The following is an 18,180-nucleotide window of genomic DNA, read 5'->3' as shown; positions in this document are numbered from 1 at the left end:
CTTGAAAATAAATTAAATTTAAATCTATCTCAAAGCCAGAACCACTTAAAAAATAGCACCACATGGGAACATGACAACTTTCTAAACTTGACACTGATCTGATCTTTTTATACTCTTGGTGGTTGTCTTTGACCAAGCTGCAGGATACAATATCATTAAACCTCATTATCAGGGGTGTCATTAACAGTATTAACAAGTTCAGGCATTTGCATGTGATCATTTAAAACCTGACAATCATCATGACTATTAAATCCTGAGGCAGTTTAGTCTACATTTTCTTAATTTTCTCATTTACCTCGGTATTTGTTTAGAGTTTCATACATTAGACTCTAAGGTGGGGTTGCAAACGTGTCATCAAGTTTGATATTTATCTTTCATTTGAAACACAGGCCTTCAACCTCAGTATGCATGCATGCAATGTAAGCTTTTATGCATAAACAAACATACAGCACACAGGACAACTGAGAATCATATTTATTGACTGTATCTGGTACTAAAAACACGGAGCTGGTGGTTTTCTGTGAAAATAAAGTAATATACATAAAGTCCAAAGGATAGCTCCATGCCCATCTTTAATAACATCACTGAAACTTTACTGTTTAGCACTGCAGCTATGTGTGTACGCATCTGAGTTTCCGCATGTGTCTCCTCTTCTTGACATCAAACATGCCAATATGTGGGTTGGCATGTTGCCAGTGAAGCAAATTGAAGTTCTTGAATGAGGTGTGTGTGTGTGTGTGTGTGTATGCATGCGTGTGTTCAGTCCTCCAGTAGTATATCCAGTTCTTCTAAAGGCAGTCTGAGTCGGAGTTCCTTCTCTGTCATAAGATCTACAAACTCCTGCAGATGCTCAGGGAACAGCTGCACTCCGTCCATGTACAAACCCTGATGTGACACACATGCCATATACACATATTTGCAAAAATGCAAATTTACATTCATTTGAACACCCGCGCATGCACACACACACACACGCGCACACACGCACACACGCACACACACACACACACACACACACACACACACACACACACACACACACACACACACACACACACACACACAAAGAGGGAAGGCAAGAATTAATTTCTATTATTTAAAAATGAAGTAGATAGACACCAACTGTTGTTAAGATTCAAACTCACCTTGGCCCAGGGAATATTCTGTAAGGCCTTGTAGAAGATCCCTTTGGCTTTATCCACCTGCCCGTCAGACAACTACCAATACACATACATACAAACACATTATATACACAGCACAGACACAAGACTTTATACTGACTGACGGTCAATATTTGTGTATCCAAATGTGCAAATTAAACAAAGTAAGTCTGTGCCGGCTGGTCTTACTGTATGTGTTAGTTCTTATACTTGTATCTCTAAGTCAATATTTGGAAAATGAGGGGGAAAAAGGCAGCGCTTTAAGGTCAGAGATTAACGAGCAGAATGACATACAGAACAAAATGGGCTCTTAAAAGGAACAGCAGGCTTTGCCCATCATTACTATAACGTATATTTATGTTTGGATTTGAGTCCTGTACTTGCCTTTTAGGTATCTCTGGACAGGTGCTGTATTAGTGCATTACCACCTCACTGATATCTTAGTTTCACAGATCCTCAACACACATAACTTTTGCAACCATCCTACACATTTCTTTGCTTTTTTGCCATCGTGTATGCATCCATCAGCTTACTGACAAGTTGATTCTGTAAAGTCTGCAACTGCTGTAATGAGTATGATGACTAATGTTGAAGACGATTATCAATTTCCTCAAATTTGTGTCCATCTTTCAGCTGAATGGTTAATGATAGGAAATTAGTTCAAGTCAACAGAGAGGGCTGTAATTGTGTGAGTTTGTGGGTGTTATTTGCTGTCTCACCAGGAAGTGCATGTACATCCTCCAAAGTAAAGGACAGTGAGAACACATCTCTGTTGATATGGTTCTTTCAAACAGTCCACGGACACGGTTGCTGAGGCCATTCTCAGGCAGGATCGGCAAGGCAGCATCATGGAAACCAGACCTATAATGAACATCACACACACACACACACACACACACACACACACACACACACACACACACACACACACACACACACACACACACTCACACACACACACACACACACACACACACACACACACACACACACACATATATGTATATATAATATTTTGTTTTTAAATGCAGTGTTTTTATAATTAGAAATAGGTAAAGTGATGGGGGGTGGGGAGGGTGCCAACGCCCTTGTTGGCAAAATGACCAAAATGCAGAGTGCAGGGGTTGTTTAATCTCCCTTTATATGCAAGTTTGAATCCATCTTTGGCCCGTCCATGGCTCTGAAATATATCAGTAGCCTAAGTGTGCTACAGTACAGTATGTATTGATAAATCCATGGTGCTTTCCATGGAGCTCAATGAGCAGACAGATTTGTAATTGTGCTTTTTTTCCTCTCAGCCCTGTGGCAGCTGAATTGCATCTCTGTGATAATGCTTATTCCAAGCGTGCAGGATAACCCTTGCACCTGCCCATCATCCTGTCTGCCCTTACCTCAGAGCAGCGTCCACCAGCTGCTTCCTTTGTTGTTCAGCAAAAATGGCAAAGAGGCGTGGTACCACACTGCTGTTGTTCCTGGTTACAGAGTGAAAAAAGCGTCGTGCCCGGCCAGCACTATGGTAACGGTTCTCTACCTGAAACACAGGTGGCATGAAAGTCATGCAAAAAAAATCATGTGCTGAATCAGTACAGAATGATTGCAAAGAGCTGGAAAAAAACACATCTACAAAGACTGATTGTTTTGATTTTAACCCATAAATTACTTCTGGTATCTTGTGAGGAGGCCCTGGCTTACCTGTACATATATGCTCCAGAGAGGGGCGCTGCTGGGCCAGGTGGAGAGGGAAGAGGTCAACGTCTGTCTCAGCGTTGCCAGTGGAAACACACTGATGCTATTGTGGTACCTTAGCAACACTGCCTGCTGCACTGCTAATGCCTCACACTCAGAAGCTAGCCTGTTAACATGGAGCCTGCTGGTATGGCTGGAAGCAGCTGCCACCTGGTTAGCACCGGTGCTAGCAAGGTTGGCTTCCTCATTACTGTTGAGCTGCTTATCAAGTATTAGTGTTTGGTGCAGCACCTCCATCCTCTCTCTAGCCTGGTTGTAGATGGCGTTAGCTGCTTGGATGCCCATCGTGAGGTACTGGAACAAAGCGTAGCAGCCTACCAGTCCCCTCAGCCTCAGCTTCTCTCCCAGCAGGTCCTCTTGATCTGGTGGTGGAATAAAGAGATGAGAGGATCAAATTAATGAAAGTCTGCATTTTCACAGGAGACAATCAGACCTATCACATTAGGAAAAGCACAGGTGTTAGTAGTAACACCAACAATAACTCTGAGTGTGCCTCTAAGACATGTGAGTGTGAGAATGACCCAGCCTGCACAATAGACCTTTTTCACAGGAGACATTTTGACTTGTCAGAGCAGCACAGGTGAAACTAATAACATTAATGACGGCTGCATTCCATTTAGGTGAACCAGTTCACGAGACTTCCGAACCTTCCATCCCCAGACACATCCCAAAATTTTTTTCCCCTTTAGTTTGCAGTGTCTTTATGTTTCATGTATGACAATAACTTGTTCCAAGTTGTTTCATTGGCCTTTGGTCCTGCCAAAACGAAATAAAATGCTTAAGGTTGACTCAGAGAAACAGTTCTGCTGTTGTAACCATTGCTGTATCAGACCCAGTGGTACGCAAGATAAAATGCAATCTAGTAGCCAGTAGCTATCATTAATTTGACAATGCATTTGTGTATTTTAAAAAGGTATACACCAATCTGATCTGCTGGACCAGAATCAGCACAGACACCCGATTAATTGGCTTGGGTGACAAGATGTGACAAATCCACAGTAAATACAGCTTATTTATCAGCATCATTATAAAGTCAGTGATAACCTTCTGATTACATGTATTCAGTCACAGCAAGCATATACCTCAGTTTTAGCACCACAACAATCCCTGGCCACATATTACCTAACACAAAAATGACTCAAACTAGTTTCAGACAGTGAGTAGTTTTAAATTTAGTAAAAAGGGAGCACCAGTATTGGATCAGTACTTGGTAGCTGAGGTATTGAAATTAGTATATGGAGAGAAAATGTTGGACTGGTGCATAACTGGTTATCGTGACTTATTGTTGAAGGTTGTTTCAAACCAATAAATTCTAATCATAATCTGCATACCTCACATTATTGACCACCCATGTCCAAAACTGTCTCTTAAAAGTTGGAATGATTGATGTATAAGGCAACTAAATACATTACTTAATGTGATGAATTACATGTTTTGCAGAAGTTTCAACTCTGCAAGTTAGTTTGCATGCTGTACTAAAATGATGAGAAAACACTGCAGCAGTAACATTGAGTGCACTGGATTTGCAGTGAATGGGTTCAATCATAAAAAACCTCTTTGACAGATGACAGACAGTTGTTGACAAAGTGAACCTTTTCTGCTGGCCTGAGGGTTGTGGAGGTTTGGGTCTAGGGCTGACAAGCCCGCTGTTAGAGCCTGCTCATACGACTTCCTGGCTTTCAGGATGGAAACCGGAGACAGGGACTTGGAGGATGAAGAGGAGGAAGAGGAAGTTCCTTCTGCTAGCCGGGTTAGCACACATACAGCTGGGGTCACGGTGACATCTGTTATTCCTCCTCCTTGCACACCTTCCCCATCCTCCACCTCCAGCTGAGCCCACAGCAGACACAGCTCGCAGAGGGTGGGGCTCTTAAGGCTTTTGGTTCCCCCCATCGCTGTGGCCGTGTAGAAGACTTTGCGGGCCTCGTCGAGGTTACCCAGTAACCACTCCAGGTGGGCGTACTCCCGCCACAGCACCAACGACGAGCGGTTGTCGGATTCTTTTAGCAGCTGCTTTGCAACCCGCTTGCTTCTTTTGCCCTGAGAGCGGAGACGCTTTTTGTTGCCACCACATAGGCAGCGCAAGACCTGATATACACCGAAACAAATACAGACAAGTAAATAAGTGAAAAGGTCAGACACTCTTTTGACCAAGTTGACCTTGACCTCGTCCAAAAGTCAGATAAACTGACTCCTACCTTGAATTTTTCGTACTGTATCCAGCTGAGTGACAGAGTGGCTCGGTGGGGGGCAGGAAGGACAGGTTGGAGCATATTTAACACATTGGTGACAAATGTCTCGCCCTGCTTCCCGAGCCCCGCAAACTTCCTTGTTCCCTGGAGAGTGGTCATATGACCTACAGAGTTGACCCCAAGCTCAGGTAGGTCATGGGAGGTCAGAGGACGCCGGAGGTCATTACCTAGAATGTGACATTGAGTCAGATTTGTTACTGTGTTCCTCTAAATTATAAGCTTTAAGTTAAGTAAAACAAATAGCCTGCTTGTGTTATGCTCACTAATGGTGTCATTTTTACCCTGAGTGAGGAGAGAAAGGTTCTCGAGCAGCAGACCAGGCTGACAGGGGGCAGCAGAGAGCACACAGTCAATGGGCAGCCCCAGGAATGACAAGAAACGGAGAAGAAGACAGAGCTGGAGCTCTGGTGAAGACAGACAAATGAGGGAGGGACCGATGTCATCAAACAACACCTACAGCGGGAGAGACAGAGATGAAGAAGTCAAACAAAGTGGTCACATCTATTTTGTGTCTGAATTTAAACATAGTGTAGATGACTTCCAAACATATCACACATGAGCAGAGTCACTTTAAACCTGTACCTGTCTGTCCGGGTCCTCACAGTCCTCTTCTGATTGGCCCTTAGCTTTGTCAGGCCTCCAGGGCAGCCACTGAGCTGCTTCCCGAGACGACTCCACATCCAACCAGATTGTGTGTCTGGGCTGGCTCCGATCCTTAACCTCCTCCTCGTCCTCTTCCTCGTCCTCTTCTTCCTCTATGAAGACACACACACGCACACGCAATTCCAGAATTCACATCAACACTAAAAGTGAAGCATGGCACACTTTGCTGTAACAATGTCTGGGTGTGTTTTCTGTACCTGCATTGGGCTGTAGCCACCCCCCTCGCTCTTGTTGGAGCATCCAGGCTTTCCAACCTCTGGCCCCCAGCTCTCCAACCCTGGCCTCCCCACTGTCCCAGAATGGCTCAAAGAACTCAACCTGAACACACAACATAAATTAATGGGAAGACATGATTTACTCATCGTTAACACAAAAATATTCAATCCTTGTAAAAAACAACAACAAATCTCTTCAAACTGGTAGAAATAAAGTAATCCTTACAGGTGTTAAGAGGCAAAAATGAAATAGGCATATTTGGTTTTTTTGGCACCCGCACATTGATCACAACACTCCAGGAAGTCACTACACCAAGCCAAGTGTATTTCACAAAATGCTGAACTATTCCTTTCAGTTGTCATTATACAATATATTACAATTTTGTCTTCTGGTCAAGATTATTTGAATGCATTATAGTTAGATTTAAAATAATTTTAAAATTATGATTAGTGCCTATGTAGTGTTTTATTGTATGCATATGTGTTTACCTGCTGTTTGGTGGACAGTTCTCGTACACTGTCAGGTTTGTAGAAAGTAAAATCGATCATAGCCTGAAACAGGGAAATTGCCTTCTCTGAGTGACCAGACTGTCGCAGGAAATGACACTGTTGAGTGAAGATATCTGGACAGACAGAAAACAATTTTCACCAACTCTGAGCATACAAACAAAAACATTTTGCATTGAAACAAATGAGAGTATGATGTACCTATGTGTGTATTTGTGTATGTGGACATAAAACTGGGCTGACGGAGTAACTGAGCAGGGTATCTGAATATTTAACTATTATCTACTAATCGGTCCACTCAAACTATAAAAGTCGGATGATTAAACAAAATCTCTGTTACCCAACATATCCTCTTCAATCCCTGGCAGGGCTGGGTGAGAGACCATGCTGCCATCCCGCACAGCACTGAGCGTGCTGAGACACTTCCCATAGGCAGAGTTGACCTTCGACACAGTGAAGTTGCTGAAGTAGCTCTGTGTGAACGATAGATACTCTCTCCACAAGGGGGCACTGTTTGGGTGGAGAAACACCTGAAATGCAATAGATAAAACACAATCTCTGTTTGAATGTCTATGAGTTTTTATCGGTGACATAAAAGCAGGAATCTGAATTATTTGAAGCATTCAGTTCATGGCTATACAGAGGAGGAAACTGAAGAACATTTAGAGGAACCTTTGTAATAAAACAGTGTGAAGGTAAATGAACAAACCATTCCACTCTTTTAAGGGCAAATAAAATAAACCACAGCTGTAATAGCACCTTAAATGTTCAGCTCTGCAGGTAGTACAAATACAGAAACATTGAGTGAGTTGCATAAAAACAAAATACTGTAGACTGACCAGTTTCTTCCACTCTTTAGTCAGAAGTGAGGGCTCCCAGAGCTCTTGGCAGATCCTCAGCCTCTCCAGCTGCAGAGCTACGCAGCTCGGGTTGGTGGCCACAGCGCGCTCTGCGATGCTCAGCTTTTTCTCCAGGACTGCACGGTGGGAGGACTTACGACGCTCAGACGAATTGTCGCCCTGTTGCTCCTCCTCGCCTCCAAACGCTGTTGCAGTCAGCTCATCCTAGAAAGGAGGAGGAGAAGTAAAGCTGCATAGGAACTTAAAGGGTAACTCCACCAATTTTACACATTAAAGTGTGTTTACAAGTGAACGTATATGTCTCTTATAGCTAAAACGACAATGACAGCAACCTCGAAAGGGCATTTCTTAGTTTTACTTTACATAGATTGTCCAGAAGAATGAAGTGTTTGCAAGATCCAATACAGAGGACCTCAAAACATCCTGATTTAAAGCTTTTTATGTGCGACAGTTTACAGTTTTACAGTGAGTACAAATATGGCTTGGATTGCAAATTTAAACTTTAACTTTATTGTCCTCAAGGGAAACTTTGTCTTGCAGCCTTGGGCTGTAGTCAGCTGCTTCTAAGTTTGGTCAACTGTTGCAGAGCAGCCACCATTTTTGAGATATGCATATATATATATATAATGTGATATTTATTAGTGCTGGGGTTTGTTAAAGTAACATTTGATGATAATTACAGTGACCAGCATTTCGGGAAATTACTCCGCCTTTTTCAAGAGAAGAAAAAACATATATTCCTGATGTACTCTAATATTTACATCTTCTGTAGAAGGAATGGACCAAACACTTTGTTTTGGTCATCATCTGGGGTTTGTTGATGATTAGAAGACTCGAGAATAAGGCCTCCTTTATCCTATGCACAGTTGTGCAAACCCCAAACCCAAACACTGACACATAGATATTGATAAGAACATAAACATACTCAGTTCAAAGCTGATTGTAAGGAAAGTAAATATAGTAACAAAAGCAGAATCTTCATACCTGGTATCTTAGGAATTTTATCCATAGCTGTGTGTCTGCCGGCTGCTCTCTGAGCCGCCTGTTAAACTCTTCAGTCCTCCCAGCCAAGAGCGCAGCACTCTTCTCCGTCTGTGTGTCCTGCTTCTGCTGCTCTGTCTGCTCCTGCTGTCCCTTCCCCTGCAGCCAGAGGGCCGTGGAGGCGTCATACACACCCAGGGGGTTTACTGATGATGTCTGCACTCTGTTGCCTGGATTGACACATTAAGGATTGGGATTAAATTGAAAAGATAAAAGGTATGTACCACAGATATCTGGCACAAAACCTGAGATTTTGAGGACACATTCCACACTTTATAGGGCAGCTAAACCCCTTATTCTAATCCCAAAAATCAGGGCAGCCTTACTTTGGGAATTTTTACTGATTACCTGTTAAGAATGGGAGAGTTTTAAACTTTATTTCCTTTCTTCCTGCTACAATTGAGACATTTTGACCTTGCACTGTTTGTATTTTTGATTCAATTTTGTTTGAGTGAGACTGGTTGTGTGGCAATTGAATTTATATTGAAATGACACCTGCTGAGGTTTTTTGCAAGACTTTTTAGCCCGTGAAGTTTGCCTCTTCACAGCCTGTCTCTTACCTGTCTCTCCTCCTTTGTTGTCCTCATTGTAACCCAGGGGGAGAAAGGAGGTGGGGCTGATGGCATCACTGCAGTCAGGAATCGTAGGTAATGTAGGAACAGGGGGCTCAGACCTCAACAGCTGGCGACTAGCTGTAGAGAAGTATCTGTCTGCTGCCTTCTTCTTGTCCCCGCCTTTGTGTTTCTTATTTGACTCCGACTCATCCCAGCTGACTCCCTGCTTGTGAGGGTCCAGACCCAAGGACGAGGTGCCTTTCCTCTTATACCTGGAACACACACAATGTTTCAAAATTACCTTTAAAATGAATGTTCTTGGTTTGTAATAAAACGTAGGTTTTGAGCATTAGCAGGAATAGTCACAAAGGCAGACACTGATCTACATCGAATGAAAAAAATGGAGCATGGTGGAGAGTGCATGTGTGTATGTGCATGTGTATGTGTGTGTGTTACCTGGCTACATCCCCTCTGTACAGGGACTTGTACGTCCAGTTGGCTGCGTCCGCTTTACGGTCCACACAGAACGGCTGCTCTGTGGGCGACTGGAGGTCATCCAACCAGGAGAAACGACTTGCTAACGGAGCAGCCTGGGGCCTGCATGGATGCACACACCAACCATAAGTACAGAGCAGCAGTAAACCAGTGCATCTGTGCATTAAATAGGAGTGTAAGCAAATGTGATGTAAAAGTGTGTGTCTGTACCTGTCTGCCTCTTCTCCCCTTTTAAGGTCACTGGGGTAAATGGTTTCAGAGTCAGACCCACCGCTGCTGGAATACCTTCCACTCTTCTTTTTGTGTTTTTTCTTTTTCTTCTTCTTCTTCTCACTCTTCTTTTTCTTCCTCTTGGATGGAACTTTACCCTCTTCCTCCTCTTCAGAGCTCACCTCTCTGCCTACACTGAGGATTATAAGGTGGACTCAACATCAGTGAGAGTAGCAAGAGAACATATTCAAACTAAACTCCTTCCTCAAATAAATCAAAAGACTTATTCGACTATGTTTCTAGTACTCTAGAATAATCTACATATATAGAAAAACAATTTATTTAGCAGATTTCTAAACAGAGGATCAGAGTGTTTCACGTGAAGAAATATTGACGCAAGCAAGAAGAATAAGAAGACAGACACAAGAAAAACAAAAGGAGAGATGCATTATGTAATATTATAGGAGGAAATTTAAATGATGTTGAAAACTACAAAGTTTTGTGTCTGCAAATAGGGCTGTACAATTAATCAAACTACAATCAAAATCTCTATATGGTCAAACAGAAGCTGCAGTTTTTTGATAAAGGTAAAATGTGTGACAAAACGACATTATAATGAAGTACTGTAGTGCTGCAGAGATGCTCAGGCCTACTGTACAAAGCTACAGAAAGTTCTCCAGATGTACAAAACATGACATGTTAGGAACAGACCACAACAAATGTCCCATCATCATGATTTTAATAAAATCATATTAATCATTAAATAAATGTAATTGTGATAAAAAAAATATATATATATATGTTAATATAACTAATATAACTCAAACTCATGATTTTTTTTTCTCCATATCGTACAGCCCCATCAAACAATATTTATTTTTAACATGTACCTTGATTCCTTCTTGCTCAGCCTCTCATTGTTCTTCTCCAAATACCGACTGTGAAGAGAGAGGGCATCTCCAGTCTGAAAACTCTTATTGTTCAGCCAGTCTAATTCTAAAGGGAGAGAGTGGCCATACAAAGAGTTTTAGTCAGTAATCAGGGGAATCGAGAGATCATGATGGTTATTAATCCTTCGCAGGGTATGTTCATATGCTGTAGATCCGCGTGTTGGAATGTAAACGTATCGATAAGAAATGAATCTAACGTAAACGATGATGTTTATCATTTAGCATGAACGACAGGCAGACTATGGACGGTAAATAACAGCTAGGTCGTGGTTTAGCAGGTTTATCGTGTCAACACAACAACAACAAAGTATTGAGGCGAAAAACAATCCATATTAAAGTATGTGAAACACGAATAAGCGATCACCTTTCGACGAATCATCAACTTTGCCACTTTCTACTTCTGCGAAAGCTGGAAATAGAGCCATGATGGTATGTCGCATATAAACAGTCGCAGGATTATGACGTCAAGTGACTGCCGGCTTACCAAAATAAAATGACCAATCAAAGGGCGCACACAATATCATAGCTACATTTCTCATACTACTCGAATTCAATTGGCCCTTTTTTCCTGGTTGAAACTGAATTTCCTGATTTATGGTATTTTTTCATTGTTTTTCTTCATTGCAGTCCTTGTCCTTTCTATTTTATGTTTCTTTTCTTAAAGATCGGTTGTACTTTCCTTTTGCAATGTTTAACACTTTCATTGTAAAAAAGTAAATAAAAAAAAAAATTCACTCATCAACAAGAAAAACAAGGATCAATATATTTGTTGGTCAAGTGTGATTTATTTATAGTCAAAGAATTAATAACAGAAATATACAAATAAAATAGACAGACCTGTGTATAAAAACAACTGCTCTGCGCTAAATGTGTAATTGTAATAAAGCTAGATAATATCCTGGAATAAAGAGTTTACCTTTTAAGTTTCCAGTGTTAACAAAAAATGAGAGAACTTTCTTTCAACAATGCCCACAGGGTCTACCCAGCGAAATGCTCCCTCCAAAGACTAAAAAATGACAAATTGTTCATTCCTTGATGAATGTTGGGTTTTATTGCCACAGCATGTAAACACAGAAACTAAAATGGTCTGGTTTTCATCATTTTCAGAATGAGCTTCTGATCCTTTATCATAAATCTTATTTTTATTCTTTTTAAATAACACAGTCATAAAGGCACATTTTATATTGTCTTTAGAAATAATGCTATACCTATATTTTATTATGATTTTTAATCTTAAAAGAGCTTTAAGTATTAAGTATTTATTTATTTTTATTTACCGACACTCCTAATTCTCTTTGTAGCTATATGTACGTACCTATGGCTCTGTATGTTGTTTGTACGATAACTACCAAATTAAGCTATGAGAATTAAGTTATACATTTCAAATAAGAAATCCTTAAAAAGTAAATATATATAATTCTTAGACAAAATTTGCATTCTTGTTCTACCAAGAATAAGAGGGAAAATGTGAACCAGATTAAATTTAAATTGAGAGGGAATTTAGAATTACATGAGAGAAGATGGAAGAAATGGTTTCATTATGAAAAGCAAATATGGAACAACAGGTAGAGGATAGTGAGATGGAATGGATGGTGATAGCCTACCTATGGGTTTTGTGAGAAAGATACTGAGACTGTAGAAAGTATGTAGCCCTATTAGAGAAGCATCACTGGCTATTTCTTCAGAGCTGGCTGCGATTTTAAGGTACTACACTGAATGTATTGTGTGTCAAAGCTGGAGTTTTTATGAACAAAGTATTGTGAAGTATTTATGAAAAACTTGGGGTTTTCTGTTCAATAATTTGGTAAACATTTCATTCATAGATGTAGGTCAAATGTCTAGTCAGGCCCCACCCACAATGAACTGAAAACCACCAGCACAATCCCTAGAGGAAACGCCCTGGTGCACCAGGTGAGTTGAACATGTTGTAACAATAATTCATTCCTCTTCCATGTTGACTTGATTAGTTAGATGGCCTACTTGTGGTTTCATAAAAACGAAGTCACACTACTATCAGAGATTCGTCATAGAAATGTAAAAAATTATATTGTTGTTGATATATCAATCCCCTTAATTGTAATCCTATATATCATTACCTTTCTTTTTTTGAGGCTGATATGAAAATCATCGGATATATATTGTTCTTACATGTTGATGAAGGTTCTCAGTTTTCTACTGAAGAGGTGAAACGTCTTCATGTAACTGAAACAAGTGCAGTTGCATACAATATAGTACTTATTATTATCGATTTGTTGGTTCGTGTTGTTGGCACGTTGCTGCAGAGACACGTCTTATATACCCCTCTGGAGGTCTATAAGGCGTGTCTCTGCAGAAACACTGTTGTGTATCAAGTTCTATTTTGTGTTACCAAGGCAACGGAGCCACCTCAGAACTAACCAATCAAAACTCGAAACCAACTTTTCTCGACCAATGAGATGGCGGTTGTGCTTTGACTGACATTTAGCTCGTCCAATTGCGTTTATCTGCCGACTGCCGTTGGCATTGCTCCTACCGTCTCAGACAGGTTAGTCCGTCAGTTGCTGAAGCGCTAAAGCGGTAACAAGTTTTGTCAGACGTCGTTAAGAACTTTTACATTTCGACCAAAATGAGGGAAATCGTTCACCTTCAGGCAGGCCAGTGCGGCAACCAAATTGGTGCAAAGGTGAGAATGGTTGCGGTTTCAAAGTGAAGTCCCAACTCACTGAAAAAGAGCGTGAATGTTAATTTTGTCTTGAGCGGGAAGATAAATTAGCTTACTTAGCAACAAAGCTAATCATAGCCTCGCTCGGTGTCCATGCCACCGATGGTTTTGAGCCACAAGGCCACCTGATTTGACCGTTCTTCTCATTTTCTGATTGTAGTTCTGGGAGGTGATAAGTGACGAACATGGCATCGACCCGTCCGGGACATACCACGGGGACAGCGACCTGCAGCTGGAACGAATCAACGTGTACTACAACGAGGCAACAGGTTAATTTCACTTGCTAAGAGCTACAGAGTCAGATAATCTTGCTAGTTTCAAAGGGAGCCAAGGTAATTTAATACCAGCCGGAAGGCTTGTAGGTACCGTAGCCATCCAGCAGGGGGTCTTTGTCCCACTGGAAACCACTAGAAATCAGTCTTGTAGTATCTTGGAAACCCGTTTCCAAGATACTACAAGTCAACAAACCTCCCTCCGAAGAAAATATATTATATACTGTGATGTTTTCAAAGAACTTATAAGCGACTAACCTTTTTTGGCTTTTGAATTAAGTTTAAAAAAAAACAAAAAACGAAACATATTATTAATAACTGACAGACTTTATAGTAGTAGATTGTAGTGAACTTCTTTCTGTCCCAAGATCACATGGGGAACAGTTCATAAATCGCTTTTGCATGCAGGTTTCGTGCCATCTTTTCTGTCTCTTTACTGTAACTGTCAGCTGAAAGCGCACTAGGTTGTACTGACATGCCAACCAGCTGTAATGATAATAGTCTTGTGTAGTAAATGTCAAAAAGGTTGCACAGTGCCGCAGCTGCTTTAGCCTCTTAAGCTCAGGATTTTCTTGTCATTCCACTCTGCTTTTCACACCAGTAAAATGAGAAATAGTCACCACAGCTTAGTGTTCTCTTCTCTTCTGTTGCTCAACACTTGTGTTTCCACAGGTGGAAAGTATGTCCCTCGTGCAGTGCTGGTGGACTTGGAGCCAGGCACAATGGACTCTGTGAGGTCTGGTCCCTTTGGACAAGTGTTTAGACCAGACAACTTTGTCTTTGGTGAGAATTCAAATCTGAACATTGTGTGTTTTTAATTTGGGTTGATAAAACTTTGCATGAATGATGAAGTCATATTTTAAGCAGAATTAGATCAAGGAAGTTTTGATTTCTGTAATTCTGTAACTGACTTATTCTCTAACACAGGCCAGAGCGGGGCAGGTAATAACTGGGCCAAAGGCCACTACACTGAGGGAGCCGAGCTGGTGGATTCGGTCCTAGATGTGGTGAGGAAAGAGGCGGAGAGCTGTGACTGCCTGCAGGGCTTCCAACTCACGCACTCCCTGGGAGGAGGCACCGGCTCTGGCATGGGCACGCTGCTCATCAGCAAAATCCGAGAGGAGTACCCTGACCGGATCATGAACACTTTCAGCGTGGTGCCTTCACCCAAGGTTTATATATACTGTACACAAGAATATTTAAGATAAAATATTTGTTCCTCCACATGTTTCTGTGTGCTTAATTGCTGTCCCCTCCTCCTCTCTGTCTTCTCCACACTCTCCTACTCCAGGTGTCGGACACAGTGGTGGAGCCGTACAATGCTACCCTCTCCGTCCACCAGCTGGTTGAGAACACAGATGAGACCTACTGCATTGATAATGAGGCCCTGTATGACATCTGCTTCCGCACGCTGAAGCTTACCACGCCCACCTACGGCGACCTCAACCACCTTGTCTCAGCCACCATGAGTGGGGTGACCACCTGTCTGCGCTTCCCTGGCCAGCTTAATGCTGATTTGAGGAAACTGGCTGTCAACATGGTGCCCTTCCCCAGGCTGCACTTCTTCATGCCAGGCTTTGCCCCCCTGACCAGTCGCGGCAGCCAGCAGTACAGGTAGAGAGGCTTCTTAGAGACAATACTAGACCCTATATAATACGTTTTTTATTGGATTTGAAATAAATTGAAATTGAATTGTCTGTCTTTCTAGGGCATTGACAGTTCCTGAACTCACCCAGCAGATGTTCGATGCCAAGAACATGATGGCTGCTTGTGACCCACGCCACGGACGCTATCTCACAGTCGCCGCCATCTTCAGAGGGCGCATGTCCATGAAGGAGGTGGACGAGCAGATGCTGAACGTGCAGAACAAAAACAGCAGCTATTTCGTGGAGTGGATCCCCAACAATGTCAAGACCGCTGTCTGCGATATCCCTCCCCGTGGTCTCAAGATGGCCGCCACCTTTATTGGCAACAGCACAGCCATTCAGGAGCTGTTCAAGCGCATCTCAGAGCAGTTCACAGCCATGTTTCGCCGCAAGGCCTTCCTCCACTGGTGAGTAGAAGACGATGTCAGGAGAGAAGAAGTCTGTCCTGTACTTGTGCTGGTCTGTTCTTAGCCAGAATTCATACACTAACATCTATTTTCCTGCAAGAGTGTCATTTCATTAACAAATTATGAACTTGTTTCAGGTACACCGGCGAGGGCATGGATGAGATGGAGTTCACAGAGGCTGAAAGCAACATGAATGACCTGGTGTCCGAGTACCAACAGTACCAGGAGGCCACTGCTGAGGAAGAGGGCGAGTTTGAGGAGGAGGGCGAAGAAGACATGGCCTAAACACCAACCATTACCTCCTTCTTACTATGCAACAGTTAGGGCTGGTTCATAGGGTTTTAAGTCATTGTTGCTTTTTTAATAATTGGCTTAAAATCAACAATTAGAAAGTTAACAAAGGATAATAATGAATTCTCGTCCAGCCTGAGCAGGAGTACAAAGAATTTTCTAGCTTTGGTTTTCAAATGTTGTCTGTTCTGTTTTCACTCTTTTTTTTGCTGTCAGCAGTTCTCTTCTTCCTCCATGGATATTCTGGATATTAATGTTTGTAAGCTTCCCTCTTTCCTCTCTGTTTAGAAGCTATCGCCTATATATTACTACCCTACGTGGCAAATGTGCTGTTACAATTTGCACCTCCTTGTGAACATATGTCAGGTTTCAGCTCTCTCCATTCATAGCAGACACCTGTGTTAACTTGTTTTGTCCACTCAGTGGTGGTGTGAGCTCATTTACGTTATCACACTCTGTCAGTCCTTTGTCAAGGCTTTTTTTATGCTGCAGGTTCAAAATATATATTTGTGAAAGAGAATGTAACACTGACCAGTTCAGGGCACTCTCTGAATTAGACACTGTTTGATATAGAATGTAAATCTTGAGCTGAATGACAACATTTTATTTATCAAAAATGCACTGAACACTATACGTAGTGTCAGGAACTGGTCACTGCTATATCATTATTTGAATTGCTTGTTCTCTGATGTTCTTCACATCAAAAGTGTAGATGAGTTTTAATAAAAATGTTTTGAATTGGTGCTACACTGTGAGGATGTCTTATTACTTTTGTCTACAGGAGCCTAATATAATGAGATCTGCAAGTTCGTCACTAAAATTATAAAGCGTCTAGACATGTTGTCATGTATTAGCTTGATTAAAACTGCCCAAGTGTATGGAGCTTCAACCTAGCTGCCTACCAGGGAACTAAAATCAAGCCTAAATCACATTATTTTTTTCCCTCCATCATTATACATTTCATTTTATTCCTCCAAATTTGTTCCTGATGCAAGATACAAAGTCCATCAGACATCCCTGTCCATCAATGACTCATGTAGTGACATAAAATGAGAAATGGTTCAGTGTATGAGTGAACATTTCAAGTGGCAGGCTGCTGTAAGACTGAGCAACAGGTCATTTGAGTTGTGTTACCAATGTGTAGCCCATATTCTTATCTACCCGGTCCTTTACATCTGTGGAAGATAAGCATTCGGTGATCATATTCTTATGTATGCAAAATGAGCAATGGGAATCTTATGTAAAGTTACTGTCCATCAGATCAAAAGGAAGTTATCTGGCAGGACGGGTCACAGTTGGCTGAACTTCCCTTTACTCCCATCAAACAACACAGTCACACATTGTTTGATTGTAGTAAGGCCTTTTAAAGTGATGATACCAAAAAGTTATACTTGATTGCTCGTACTGAAATTGCACCGTATTGAAATATTTGTGTTTATGGCCTTGTGATGCGTTCATGAGAGTCTGGTAAAAGGAAAAGGATCTTGAATATTTGAATGACAGATAAGTAGACCTCATTGTGATAGAAAACTTCCTGTTCCTGTTTCCTTTGTTCACATGCGGGCAGAACTGATCGAGTTCGTTGATTGGGGGGATTTTTTGTTATCATATCGCTTGATCGTGGTTACCTGGGAGGCTTAAATTTGTTTTCTGCTTCATTCTATTGTCTATTCAAGACACTGAATGGAGAGAAGATCATCTGACCACATTAATATGGATATTGAATGACTTGTGGATAACACAACATAAAGTTGAAAGAATTGAGCCATAAAAATCACTGTTATATCAACATTTGCCCTTAGCCATGAGGAACAGATTCAAACTTTGTTTGGTAAAGGCTCCTGTTGGCAGTGTAATCATAGTCTCATCAGCAATATTTGGTTGGACCTGCCATGTTTGGTCATGGCATTATTACCCCTGTCAATCATTTGGGGTCAAAAAGTCATTAACCTAGTCTCTAAAGTGTGTTCTCAGAACATTTTTTAAGTTTAAAGTTTAAATATCAGCCATCACCTCCATAAACATGTAATCACATTGTGACAGGAAATAAGAGAATCACCTGAATCTAGCTAAAAACCTCTTCACACTGTATGGGTTCGACAGGGAATTTGCATGCAATTATAAAGACATCAATTAAGGATTTGGCATTAAATTCTCTTTGCCAACACGCTCTGGTGTGTTTTGCACATGGTCACACACACAAAAATAAC

The 18,180-nt window shown here is 41.5% G+C and overlaps 2 protein-coding genes across 3 annotated transcripts; one reads left to right on the top strand and one right to left on the bottom strand.

Moving 5' to 3' along the window:
- Positions 1–459: 459 nt before the first annotated feature.
- On the bottom strand, positions 460–11,098 carry nrde2 (NRDE-2, necessary for RNA interference, domain containing). Of its 2 annotated transcripts, XR_014624693.1 has the most exons (20): positions 11,018–11,098; positions 10,594–10,699; positions 9,704–9,898; positions 9,455–9,595; positions 9,005–9,270; positions 8,388–8,614; positions 7,383–7,607; positions 6,884–7,073; positions 6,526–6,659; positions 6,019–6,139; positions 5,741–5,913; positions 5,440–5,611; positions 5,105–5,325; positions 4,499–4,994; positions 2,853–3,268; positions 2,552–2,691; positions 1,880–2,021; positions 1,698–1,793; positions 1,146–1,217; positions 870–885 (listed from the first exon to the last, which is right to left on the bottom strand). XR_014624693.1 is itself a non-coding variant. In XM_084380807.1 (19 exons), exons 1-19 carry the CDS (start codon positions 11,091–11,093, stop codon positions 760–762), a joined length of 3,639 nt encoding a protein of 1,212 aa, XP_084236933.1. In that variant the 5' UTR covers positions 11,094–11,098; the 3' UTR covers positions 460–759. The 2 variants fall into 2 exon arrangements, 1 of the variants encoding a protein (XP_084236933.1); XM_084380807.1 differs by lacking the exon at positions 1,698–1,793 and having other exon boundaries at positions 460–885.
- A 2,049-nt stretch (positions 11,099–13,147) lies between these two features.
- LOC311273659 (tubulin beta-4B chain) lies at positions 13,148–16,713 on the top strand. The gene is made up of 7 exons (XM_084380808.1): positions 13,148–13,315; positions 13,515–13,623; positions 14,299–14,409; positions 14,554–14,798; positions 14,918–15,240; positions 15,335–15,679; positions 15,817–16,713. Exons 1-7 carry the CDS (start codon positions 13,259–13,261, stop codon positions 15,962–15,964), a joined length of 1,338 nt encoding a protein of 445 aa, XP_084236934.1. The 5' UTR covers positions 13,148–13,258; the 3' UTR covers positions 15,965–16,713.
- The last annotated feature ends 1,467 nt before the right edge of the window (positions 16,714–18,180 follow it).

This window comes from Pagrus pagrus, assembly GCF_965226575.1.
Source record: "Pagrus pagrus genome assembly, chromosome: 18".
Classification (NCBI taxonomy): Eukaryota; Metazoa; Chordata; class Actinopteri; order Spariformes; family Sparidae; genus Pagrus; species Pagrus pagrus.
This window is presented reverse-complemented; position numbering and strand designations above follow the sequence as displayed.